Source organism: Sciurus vulgaris (genome assembly GCF_902686455.1).
Source record: "Sciurus vulgaris genome assembly, chromosome: 5".
In the NCBI taxonomy this organism is placed as follows: domain Eukaryota; kingdom Metazoa; phylum Chordata; class Mammalia; order Rodentia; family Sciuridae; genus Sciurus; species Sciurus vulgaris.
Window position 1 is genome coordinate 172,423,936 of NC_136465.1, and position 13,156 is coordinate 172,437,091.

General features: G+C 59.6%; 1 protein-coding gene across 1 annotated transcript in view; it reads left to right on the forward strand.

The window, feature by feature from the left end:
• Positions 1-13,156, forward strand: part of CACNA1I (calcium voltage-gated channel subunit alpha1 I) — a 109,462-nt gene that overhangs the window by 19,686 nt on the left and 76,620 nt on the right. The window contains 2 exon segments of the mRNA XM_079141413.1: positions 9,137-9,301; positions 9,303-9,390. Of these exon segments, the coding sequence (XP_078997539.1) occupies positions 9,158-9,301; positions 9,303-9,390 (232 nt within the window). The 5' untranslated portion in view covers positions 9,137-9,157.

A 13,156-nucleotide genomic window follows, 5' to 3' on the forward strand; every position in this document is an offset into this window, starting at 1 on the left:
GAAAGAGGGGATCCAGGGATGGGCGCCCTTCCCACCGGCTCCCTCTGCCCATCCCTGCGCCCCCCAGCCCTCTGCCCGCCTCCCGGGTTCTTCTTCCTCCTCCTCATCCCACACCTCTGACCCTGTCCTTCTCTTTTCCGAGGAACGTCGTCTTCCCATGCCCCCAGGATGTGCCCTGATTGATGTCCTCACCGACCCCGGGCTCCCAGGAACCTGGGGCTCAGAGAGGGCTGGGTCCTTGGGTGGCAGGTCTGTGGTCTGCCCTGAGGGGTGGTGGATCCCTGGGCCTGTGGGGCTGAGGGCCGGAAGATGTGGGCCGAGTCTAAAGAGGGAAGGAAACGTCTGATTATCTGATTTTCTTTCTCTCTTTCCCTTTTACATTCACCAAGCACCTACTGTGTGCTAAACCCAGTTGCGGTCACTGAGCAGTGAGCAGAAGCACACATTCTGGATTTGTCTGCTGGGGGCTTCTGTGCTGGTGGGGGAGGGTCAGACCTGCTCTGCCAGGCGCTTCATGGGGACAAAGCCACAGATTCTTGGTTCCTTTCGTGCTCTGGAAGTGGAGGACCAGGCCCGTGTGAAACCATGGAGTGCTGGGGGCGAGGAGTTCAGACACCCCTGGGCACATGCTGGCAGCCCTGGGGCCCTGGAGCAGAGGAGGGTGAAGTTCAGGCACCTGGAGGCTGCACTCTCTTTGGGGCCAGGTTCAGTGGAGACCTGGCCCTGCTCACAGACCTCCTCCGTTCATGGTCAGGTCCAGCCTCTGCCGGCTGTCCCTTTGCTCGCTCTCTCTGGTACTGGGGATTAAACCCGGGGGGGCACTTTACCACTGAGCCACATCCCCAGCCATTTTTATTTTTTATTTAGAGACAGAGTCTCAATAAGTTGCTTAGGACCTCACTAAGTTGCTGAGGCTAGCCTTGAACTTGTGATCCTCCTGCCTCAGCCTCCTGAGCTGCTGGGATTCCAGGCATGCGCCAGCACACCCTGCCAGCTGTCCCCTTCTCTTGGACTTGGTCAGAGCAATCTGGCTAATGATGCATCCTGAGAAGGGCATTTGGTTCTTGCTTCTCCCTCTACTCCCTGCCCTGTCCTACTGAGCAGCTAGGGCCACATCCTGCATCCTGTCCTTCTCTGGGCCAGGGACTTAAGCCTCCTCTCTGGATGGCTCAGCTCTTGTTCTAGCCAGGAGAGAGATGAACAACTCCATGGCCGCGACCCAGAGAGGCAGGTCCCTTAGCACCACAGGGCACTGGCTTTTTGTGCCACTAGGATGCTTTCTGCCACCTTCAAGGTTTTTGTGGGCTGGGGATGGATGGAGCTCTTCGCTCTTGCATAGCACCAAAAAAACAAAACAAAACAAAACAAAACAAAAGGATTCTTCTGAGGTCACAAGTGTCTCTACGGTGCTTAGCGTGGGACCCTGGGTCTCCTTTCATTAAGGTACTTTCCAAATTTCTTTCTGTTCCTTTTCTCCATAGCTGGGGGAGCAGACACCGTCCTCCACTTTCTACACAAGGAGGAGAGGACGTTTGGTGAGGCCCCGAGGCTGGGCTCTGGGACTCTGGGCCACTGTGCTTCCTGCTGGAAGCCCCGCCCTCCGGCCAGGGGCCGCCTGCCCCTAGGTTTGTGATCAAGACCCAGGGCCCTACTTACTGCAGAGTGAGCAAGCGACCAACAGAGGTGCCTGCTGGGAGGTGTTCGAACACGCTGGTGGAGACTCACACACACCCTGGCTTGCCAACACGCAGACAGACGGCAGTGCCAGGGGACAAACACATGGGCAGGTCCTTGGGTCAATAGGGGCTGCAACCTCCTGTCCAGACAACTCTTAAACTTGTGGCCTGGCATTCGACTCAGACGTAGACCCCAGTTCTTTCTCTGAGCAGCTTTTTGACTCTGTGCCTTGGTTTCGTCCCCCGTCAGTGGAGTGAGCAAAAGTGCTCCCTTATCTGGGCTGTCACGAGGTGTGTGGCATATAGTGCGTGCTCACAAAAAGGTTGGCTGGGGTTCCCAGCTGTCCTGCAGGGGCTGCTGGTCCAATGTGCTGAATGTGTTGTGGAGCTGGGAGGGCTGGCTGTTGATTTGTGCAAAGGCCAAGAGTGTAAGATGTGGGCAGGCCCCCCTGGTGGCAGTATGCTCAGGGGCCATACTTCAGCCATTCCTCTTTAAGCTGGAGGAGCTGTGGTGTGGTTCAGCTTCTGAAGAAGATCTGAGGGGATTGGTGGACCACACCCCCCATCGGTGCTGCAGTCTGACGGGGTTGCCAGTCGGGTTGCCAGTCGGGCCAGGAGCTCCCGTCTGCATTGAGAGAGGCCCCACCTGCAGAATCGGGCAGGTGACCTGTCTGCCCCCTCTAGGTGGTTTGGTGTCAACCTCCTCCTGCCCATGCAGAGGAGATGGAGCAGGCTGCAGCGTGGCTGCGGAGGGTCCCAGGGAGGCAGAGGGTGTGGAAGTTGTCATCTGAGCATTGGTTGAGGGAGCTGGTGACAAGAGGCCGGGGGCAGCAGAGGCTGGGGGAGGGCGGGCTGTCATGGAGCATCTGCAGGGCTGCTGTGCGGAAGAGGGGGCGGTGTGGGGGCTCTGGGAGGCCGCAGGAAGGTCCCGGGAGGCGGATTTCCCGCAGCCCAGTGGAGACTTCCTGCAGACCAGGTGCTGGCTGCGTTCTGGTTTGTCCGTGTGAGGGGTGTGTCTGTGTGTGCGTCAGTGTCATTGTGTGCCTGCATGTGTGTCTGTGTGTGTGTGTCAGTGTCATTGTGTGCCTGCATGTGTGTCTGTGTGTGTGTGTCAGTGTCATTGTGTGTCTGCGTGTCTGTGTGTCAGTGTCTTGTGCCTGCATGTGTGTCTGTGTGTGTCTGTGAGGATGTGTCTGGGTATAACTGTGAGATATGTGTGAGTTTCTGTGCGTTGTGTGATTGTGGTTGTGTGCCCACGTGAGAGTGACGTGGGTGAGTCCGGGTAATGTCACTGTGTGGTCTTTGTGTGTGTGAGTGTGTGGTGTGGACTGGGCTGCTGCAGGCTTCCTTTTACGTCTGAGGCCCGCTCTGTGAAGATCTAACTCCCAGGACTGTGGAGTCAAGGCGGTGATACAAGGGCCTGGAGCGAGCAGAGCCTGGGGCGCTGACCTGCTGCCCAGGGCAGCCTGGCACGCAGCTGGCCGCCCCTCACTGTGCAGGCGCCAGCCGAGGGCACCTCCAGGCCCTGCTGCCTGCGGGCTGAGGTGGGGGGGAGCAGAACACAGGCCGGCCCGCACAGCCGCATCCAGGTGGTTCCGGTCAAGCCCCTGCCGCTAACGGTTCTGCGCGCAGCTGAGACCGGTCCTGAGCTGCCTGGCTCCTCCTGCCCCTGAAGTAGGCCGTGGCTAAGGGCGATGCACTGCCTGCCCGTGTGATCATGTGTGCACACTCACACACACTCGTGCACACAGACACCACAGACTCACACAGACACACACCACACACAAGACACACATAACACCACACACACACCACACACAGACACCACACACTCACACAGACGCACATATAACCCCACAGACCCCACACACTCAGACACACACATAACCACACACACACTCATCACACACAGAGACACACATAGCCCCACATACACACCACACACAGACACCTCACACTCACACAGACACACTCACCACACACAAGACACACATAACACCACACACACACTCACGCACACAGACACCACATAATCACACAGACACACACATAACAACACACACTCACCACACACACACACACAGCACCACACACACCACACACAGACACACACATAACACCACACACAGACACCACACACTCGCACAGACACACTCACCACGCACAAAACACACATAACACCACACACTCACCACACACAGACACACACATAACACCACACACACACTCACCACACACAGACACACACATAACACCACACACACACCACCCACTCACACAGATGCACATATAACCCCACAGACACCACACACTCAGACACACACATAACACTACACACACAGATACACACACACTCACCACACACAGACACCACACATACCACACACAGAGAGGTACACACTCACTGCACACACTCATACAGACACACACATAACACCACACACACCACATGCCACACCCTCACACACACCACACACAGACACCACATATTCACATATTCACTTTCACACCCACCATACCCACATACACCACACTCACATACTCTCACACACAACACATACCCACCACACATACACACCATACACATGCACATACCACACACAGACACTACCACCACATGCACATACACCATACACAGATACCACATGCAGACACACCACATGCACAGACACACTATTTCACACCCACCACACACACACCACACATACACACACACCACACACTCCCTTTCATACCCACCACACATCTACCACACACACTACACACTCACACTCATACACACATACACCACATTCACACACACTCACAACACGTGCCCACCACACATACACACCACACACACTCACGCGCATACCATATACCACATACACACATGGGGTCTGGTCACCCTGCAGGCCTCACGTCTGCCCCACCAGGGCTCTGAGCTCTGGAGACACAGGCCTCCAGGAGCTCTTGAGTGCTGATGGAAGATCTGGAAGGCGGTTTCTCACTGCCCTGGGGAGATTTTGGGGTGTTGTGTGGACCAGCAGCTGGATTGCTACCGCTTGCTGCCAGCTGGGAAAGGGCCCTGGCTCTAGGCGCTGACCTGGAGTGGGCCTGTCATGGCTCAGTGTTTGCTTGGAGTGGGCAGACCTGGTTGGGACCTGCCTCTGCCACCTCGGCCCTGTGTCAGCCAGGTGACCCTGGGTCCTGGTACCTCCTCCGTGAAGGAGAATGTCATGGGGTTGTGGTGAGAACCCACACAGATTCTCACCTAGAGTCCTTGGTCGTCGCTGGAGGGTGGTGGTGGCAACTGTGGTGACAGTGATGATGGAAATGGTGGTGGCGATGATGGTGGTGATGATGGTGCTGGTGGTGATGGTGGAGATGTTGATGGAAATGGTGATGGTGGTGGTGACAATGGTGACAGTGGTGATGGTGGTGACAGTGGTGATGGTGGTGATGATGGTGATGATGGTGGTGGTGGTGGTGGTGATGGTGGTGATGGTGGTGATGGTGGTGGTGGTGGTGATGGTGGTGATGGTGGTGATGATGGTGGTGGTGGTGATGATGTGATGGTGGTGGTGGTGGTGATGGTGGTGATGGTGGTGATGCTGTTGATGATGGTGATGGTGATGATGGTGATGATGGTGTTGATGGTGTTGATGATCATGATGGTGGTGATGGTGGTGGTGGTGGTGGTGGTGATGGTGGTGGTGGTGGTGGTGGTAGTGATGGTGGTGGTGGTGGTGGTGGTGGTGGTGGTGGTGGTGATTGTGGTGATGGTGGTGATTGTGGTGATGGTGGTGATGATGGTGATGGTGGTGGTGGTGGTGGTGGTGGTGGTGGTGGTGGTGGTGGTGGTGATGGTGGGTGGTGGTGGTTGATGGTGGTGGTGGTGGTGGTGATGGTGGTGATGGTGGTGATGGTGGTGGTGGTGGGTGGTGGTGGTGGTGGTGGTGGTGATGGTGGTGGTGATTGTGGTGATGGTGGTGGTGGTGGTGATGGTGGTGGTTGGTGGTGGTGTGATTGTGGTGATGGTGGTGATGGTGGTGATGGTGATGGTGGTGGTGATGGTGGTGATCACAGTGATGGTGGTGGTAGTGGCAGGGGAGGCCTGGGGTAGCAGCCCTTGGGTGGCATGGCTGTTCCTCTGCACACTCAGGCACTGCCTTGGTGGGTTTCAGGGCACCTTCACTCCCCCTCACATTGCCTCTTCAGAAGGGCCTGCTGGAGCAAGCAGGGGACGTGGCAGTGAGTGTGACAGACCACAGTCCCTGCTCCCTTGTGGCCTTGTTTCGGGATGGGAGACAGACACCAAGTAGCAGAGACATAAATACAAACATCGTGTGGCTTTCTCCATGGCGACAAGAGCCAGGTTTTCTCTGAACTTTACAGAGAGAGAAGCCGAGGCTCCAGGAGGCCCGTAGAGTCTGGAGTTGTGTGTTCTAGGCACAGTGGGACCCTGTCCTGCCTCTGTCTGGAGGCCAGAGCAGTTGCCACCACTGCTTGGTGTGCCCATGGGGACGGAGTGTCAGGGTAGGCCCTGGGAGCACCAAGGGAAGAGACCTGGGGACACGGAGGCAGCTCTGGCTCTGGGGTCCGATGGGTCTGAGTTTGATTCCAAGTGCTGTCACCTAACATGAGTCCTCTTGTTTGTGAGCGTCTATCTGTGGACAGGTTGGAGCCCAAGGGGCCTAGCTGCCAGGCCCAAGGGCTTCCAGCCACGGGCACGCAGGCGTCAGGGGACGGGAGCTTGGCCCCGCAGGAGAGGGGGTTCTGAGCTGAACTTGGGACTTTGGAAGTGGAGAGCGAGTTAGAGCTGGCCTGGACAGCTGCTAGGGAGCAGAAGGTGGCAGCCTGTGGTCACTGGGGACTGGGCTGGGGTGGTAGCCTTGGCCATAATGGTTTCTAGGTACCCACAGCTAGGGGAAGAGGACAAAGGACAACAACACAGCTGACAGGCAAAAGCAAGTTCATGAGGGGTGGGCGGGGCCCAAGAGAGGGGAGGGTGGTTAGTGGGGTCCCAGCAGCCAGTGCGGCTGTAGGAAGCTGCAGGCAGTGCGGGCACGAGGCTGCCACAGGGCCACACGAGGGCAGGTGTTTCCTCAGCTCAGATGGACCTCGCATCGGCCCAGGCCATCCCGTCCCCAGCTCCTCCTGGTCCGCCCTGCTCCACCGCTGCCCCTGCACGGGTTCCCTTCAGCGCCCATAGGGTGGGTGAAAACAGCCCTGGGCACACCACTCCCCTGCCTCAGCTCTGTGACCTCCCTTGCAGTTGAGGCCTCCTTCGTGGCTTTGCCCAGTGCTGCCCGACTCTCCAGACCATCCCCTTTGCTGCCCTGGCTCAGCCACGCTGGCGGCATCTGTTTCTCGAGTGCCCTGGGCAGGCCCCAGGCTCCTGGCCTCTTCCTGTGCTGGTCCCTCCCCCTGAACTACCCCTGGTGGTGGTTCTGCTTCTTGTTTTCCCTCAGGGTCTCCTCCTTTAGAGGGAGAGGTGATTCCTGTTCCTTCCCTCCTTTCTCCCTTGTGTATATATTTCTCATTGTTCATTTCTTCAAAAATACTTACTGAGCACCTAGTATGTTCCAGGCACCAGTCTGGGTGCTGGGGGACATGGCAGCGGCTGTGACAGGCCACAGTCCTTGCTCTCTCCCAACCTTATTTCAGGTTGGGAGACAGACACTAAGTAACAGAGACATGAAAACCTACATTGTGTGGCTTTCTCGATGGCGGTAAGAGCTACGGAAAACCAGAGAGAGGAGCAAATGGGTCGGTGGGTCTTGTTCCTTTGCTGGAGCGTGGGCTGAATGGAGGCTGGCTTGTTCACCAGCATAGCCTGCACACAGTAGGTGCACAGTAAATACTTGTTGGATAGATGCACGATCCAGTGGGGCCCAGAAGAGCAGGGGAGACGGGGGAGGGTGTTCCAGCAGGAGGGATGGAGCGAGGAGGCAGCCGCCTACCCTCAGGATGGAGACCTAGTTTGGCCAGAGCAAGAGGCCAGTGGAGGAAGTGGTGGGCTCTGTGGCTGGCCCTGCCCTGGCACGATCTGAAACCACCCCACGGAGGATGTCTCTCTGCCCGGGTGGTTGACATGTGCCTGACCAAGGGTGCCTGGGAGCTTACATAAGGTCCCTTGCTGTTTTTCTGGAACCAAGAGTAAAGCCCTGAGCTCAGGAGAAAACTGCCTCCCTGAGCAGCCAGGCGAAGTGGCAGGAAGTGCCAGCTCCCTGCCCATTGCCCCTGGGAGCCCAAGTGTCCAGATGCATCAGCTGCAGGGGCTCAGCTGATAGCCCGGCAGCTGCCGGGAGCGGAGGGTGGTGCTAGGTAGTTGGGCCCTGTGCTCTCTCCCCTGCCCAGCCTGGCACTGCCAAGGCTCTGAGGCCCAGGGGACCGGGGAGGACAAGGTTTTAAGGCCTGGTGACCTCCTGGGTGGGGCATTGAGGGGCAGGTCCTGGAGGAGCTGTCCTTCCTTCCACCCAGTCATGCAAACCCAGCCAGGCTCCTGGGCAGTGTCACCAAGTGGGTCTGGAGGACTGGCACTGGGGTGCAGTGGGGCACAGGCTGCAGAGGTGCCCCTGATGGGTCAGAACCAGAGGTGTAACTGGTAAGGCCGGTACCTGATGCAAACGTGGGCCCCTTGACAGAACGGTGAGAATGTCAAGTTGGTAACAGCAGAACATCAAAGCAAGTGCGGCTGCCCAGGTCACAGGCCTGGGGAGCTGCGCCCGAGTCCCAGCTCTGCTGCTGCTTGGCTGGTGTCTGTCCTGTCCTCTCCTGGCTGGTTTCTCCATATGTAAAGCAGAGAGGTTGGTCTAGACTATTCTGAGTTCTCAGTCTTGTGAAGAAGCGCGGGGGCGGGGGTGTCCCGGGTCAAGGGCTCCCTGCGGGGCTCCCTGAGGTGCCACCAGGTCCCCCCAGTGCCTGATTCTGCAACGCCCCAGTGGCTCCTTTGTAACACATGTGGTCTTGGCTATAATGTTCATATTTACAATAATTTTCTCCTTTTCTTGCAAGTTTTCTTTACGCTCCGTGATGCAATAAATACGCCACTCTCGTCTTTTATTTTTATTTATTTTTCGGTGCGAGGGATGGAACTCAGGGCTTTGCGCACTCTCAGAACCACCCACCCCAGCCACGACTCTAGTCTTGCAAAAAAAAAAAAAAAAAGGTATTGCCGGGGCTGCAGCTCGGGCAGAGCTCTTGCCTGGCAGGCGAAGCCCGGGGTCCCATCCTGGGCACGGGGGCAGGGGTGGCTAGAAAGAAAACTCAGGCTTGGCACATGACTAGATGTGCCCCGGGACCACCCAGCGTGGAGCAGAGTGGGGTGGTCCACTCTTCCCTAACCCTCCAGCCAGGGTGGGCGTGAGGAGCCTTAGGGTCTGAGTGGGCCGTCCGAGCAGTGTCCCCTCACGGGGGAGGCGGCTGGGAGCAGGCGCCAGGCCTGCCCGCCACTGCCACCCTCTCTGCTCCCCCAGGGCGCACCCCTCAGCGCTGACATGGCTGAGAGCACCCCGCCAGCCTCCTCTTCTGCAGCAGCACCAGCCCCTGAGCTGGGAATAACAGTGCAGCCGGGGCCGCAGAGCCCCCCGCCGTCCCCACCAGGCCTGGAGGAGCCCTGGATGGAGCCTGACCCTGAAGTCCCCCCATCCCGACCTGGCGCCAGTTGCCTTCTTCTGCCTGCGACAGACCACCAGCCCCCGGAACTGGTGCATCAAGATGGTGTGTAACCCATATCCTTTTGGGGCCTAGGCTTGTCCCGCCCGCCACGAGGCCGAGGTATGAGAGGGGAGGTGGGATTGGAGTCCTTTCCAGTGAGCCTTGCCCGCCCAAGTCATTGTCCTCTGTCGGGAGGCCTGGGCTGAGGCCCCTGGGCCTTTGATGGGGCAGGCAGGCTCAGGTGATGACGGGGGAGATGTCGGGTGTGGGTCTGGGCGGGTGAGGACCTGGTGTCTTGCTGTTGTGAAGGTTCCGGAAGCTGGTCAGTCTAGTGGCTGGCTGGCTCGGACAGTGCTTGGTGTGAGGGGCTCGGGGTGCAGATAAGTAGCCATCGAAGGGTGGGTGGTGACCACAGAGACATGGGGGCTATGACGGGGGCTCCCGTGGGGCGGGCGAGGGCACCGATTCCCCAGCGCAGGGCGGGCTGCACGCCGCCCGAGGCAGCCGACAGCGAGACAGGCCCGGCCTGCTGATAGCCTCGCGCCTGGCCATGACGAGCCTTCTCCCGAGACAGGGGCACCAGCCACTCAGGGGGCCTTTCCCGCTCTCAGCGCCCGGAGCACAGTGCTGACCTCTGCCCGGCACTTCCTGGGCTCTTGCTCCTCCGGCCTCAGGGCCGCCCACGCTCTTCCCTGTCTGAAACGCTTTTCCTGCCCCTCCTCGCTGGGCCAGCGCCCTCAGCTTGGAGCTCCAGCCTCACCCCTCAGGAAGGCCCTTGGGGACCCCGGCCTGCGTTTGTGTTGTCCCAGCTGTGGAGTTCTCCTTCTGGGTGGGCTGGGTGAGGGGCAGGGACAGACCCTCTTATCCACATGGTGGTGTCCTAAGTGCCCTCTGGCTGTGCGTGGGCAGGGTCGTTGCTGAGCTGCGCTCAGCATGGCGGAGTCGGGTGGGGGGCTGCGGGCGGCTGGAGGAGCCCCGGGGTGGGGGGCCTGGCTGCCTGCAGGAGGCGCCACCTGCCCCCCCCCCCCCCAAGGTTGGAAGAGGGGCGGGGCCCTGAGCTTCGCATGGGGCTGGAGGCCCGGGCATGGTGGCCTCCTGGTGTTTGGGGCCCACCCAGGGCCCCAGGTGCTGCTGGAGGCCACCCAGGGAAGGCGAGTCAGGCTGCAGGTGAGCCCTGCGCTGGACTCGGGGTGCCCAGGAGGCAGGTGGGGTGGTGAGGCTGATCGCGAAAGACACGGCAGCTGAGCCTGGGCCAGGTCTGCCGGGCTCCCTGTCTGCAGGGCGGATGATGGCGGGCCCTGGGTGCCCCGCTCCTGGAGGCCAGAGGGACCTGGGCCAGGGAGAGGATGGCAGAGTGGGTGACCTTAGCCGCTGTGGGCCACGAGCCTGGACACGCCCCTGAGGACCGTCGGGGTCTCAGACGTGGTGAGGTCCTGCTCAGTGACCTAGTCTGCCAGCGCGCTTCAAGGTTTGCCCTGGGGACTCGGGACAAAGAAGCCTGTCCTGGGGGCTCCTGGGAGGCAGCACCCCCACACGAGAAGTTTTACTGTGAAGTGCTGGGGAGACTTCGGGGCCCACGGAGCATGAGCGGGGGGGCTGGCCAGGCAGAGTGGGGCGCCACGGAGGGGTGTGGCCTTTGAGGAAGAGAAGGCTGGCGGGTGGACCAGGGTGACGGCGGAGCACTCCCGAGGCTGGCCGGATGACCAGGGTGGATTTTGACTCTGCCACGCGTGCCGTGTGACCTTGAGAAAGTCATTGCACCTCCCTGCTCAGGATGCTTACAGGACTGTGGACTGTAGGTGGCCTTGGCCTGGGAGTCAGACTGCAGGACTGGAGCAGCACAGAGCTGGCCCAGGTGGCCCAAGCGGCCCCTGGAGGGGTGTTGGTGAGTTCTGTGTGCCACGTGTGGCTTTGGGCAGTTCCCTTCCTCTGAACCCCGGCATCTCCACCTACAATGGAGGGGCTGGACGAGATGCCCGCTTCCAGCTGTGGGAGCCAGGGGTGCCAGCCGCGCTCACAGGGACGATGGTGCCTGGGCCCTGCCCCCGCCGTCCTCAGTTGTGCCTGTTTCTGACCTCCTGGGCAAGCAGAGCCTTTGGTCAACCTCCCTATCACCTCCATCCTCTGACCCTGGCCTGGGCTGGGGACCACAAAGGGGCTGGTCCCCCAGGATCCCCTCTGTCAGAGGCTGCTAGGCCGCCTGGGTGAGGACGGCCATTCAGGCCCCAGCCAGAACCTCAGACGGGAGGCGGGTTTTCCGAAGCAGAGCCGCTCCTGAAGTGGCCGGCTGGGGCTCAGATGGGTGCTCTGTGGCTGAGTCTTGCGGGTCGGAGGTGAGATTCAAAGCCTGGTGACCCTAGGATTCTAAGCTTCTGCGATCCACAGGCTGCAAAAACTGTTACAAAGAGCGTGAGCCTGAGATTTGATAGCTGCAGTGCTGAGTGACTGGGACCTGGGGGCCTGCAGCGCTGGGTCACCCACTGCCGCAGCTGAGGTGCCCGCCAAGTCTGGGGTGGGCAGCAGGAGAGCCAGTGTCAGCTGGGCCCGGGTGTCCTGGGCGGGGGCTTGTGGCGGGATTCTTGGGCTCTTCCCTGGCCGGAAGGCCCCTCCCTCCTGGCCTCAGTGGAGGGTGTCGGGGTGCCGCACTGCTGTGTGGCCCAGGCTGTCCTGTGCATCCCAGGACGTCTGGTGCTCTTGACCCCTGGCATTAAGTATTAGTAGCGTCCTCAGTCGTGGTGACCATAACTGACACGTCACGCGTCCAGAGCTGCAGAGGGCACTGCTACTCTCCGCCGAGGCGGGGCCCGAGGAATGGTGGGCGTGTGGGCAACAGAGACCGGCAGTGGGATGGCTCTCTTGAGATCGGGGCGGCGGACAGGGCTGTGGGGTTCTGCCCCGAGCTCGTGTCCCTGGGGCTCATGTCCCTGGAGCTGAGGGGACCTGGCCCAGGGCCAGCTGCCCTTTGCAGCTTGGCGCTTCCTGACTCAGCTCCTTCTCAGCCCCGAGCTGGGCCCTGAGTCACCGCCTGACTCACAGAGAGCTGGCAGGCCACGAGGAACCCCCTGAGCTTGCAAGCCAGGTGGGAAAGGTCCACTTGCCTGAAGGTCAGCGCCACTCCCTGCCTGGCCTGGGCCTTGGCTTGTGCCATCAGCTGGGGATTCAGTTGGGAGGCCTCTGGGTTTGAAATGCCAGGGGATAGACAGCACAGTTTGACTCATGTGGCACTGTGGAAAGTGCTGGGCACTTGAGTCAGGCCAACCCTGGCGCTGGTTCCGCCTCTAGTTGCTGTGTGACCCTGGGCCAGTGTCTTAACCTCTCTGAGGTTTCCCTGTCAACAGAGGATGGTCTCCAGGGCTGCACTGAAAACTAAAGCAGTATATGAGGTGACTGTGGCCATGGAGCTTGGTCCATGAAGATGAGAACTGGTGCATACATGTGGCTTTCACTGTGCGAGAGCCTGAGGGGGAGCCGTCCTCACGCTCGGCTGAGTAAACACTCTGCTTGCGGTAGATTCAATAAGACTGTGGGCGACAGGTCTTTAGATGGAACGTAACACCTTCCAAGGACATTGTTCCCAAGGAAAATCGGATTCAATCTCTGTTATAAGGTGAAGTGGTGTGAGTTTTGCTGCTAGTCCAGGCCCGCGTCAGTGCAGACATTGCTAATCGATCTTGGCATCCTGCAGCAGGGCGGCCCAGGCAGCCATGACTAATCAGTTAGGAACCTATTTCCACCCCCTCCACCCCGTTAGACTTCAGAGCCTTTCTTGGGAGCAGAAGTGGCTGCACGTGCTTAATTCCATTTCCTCTCGGGAGCCTCTCCTCTCATAAGGGGGCCGC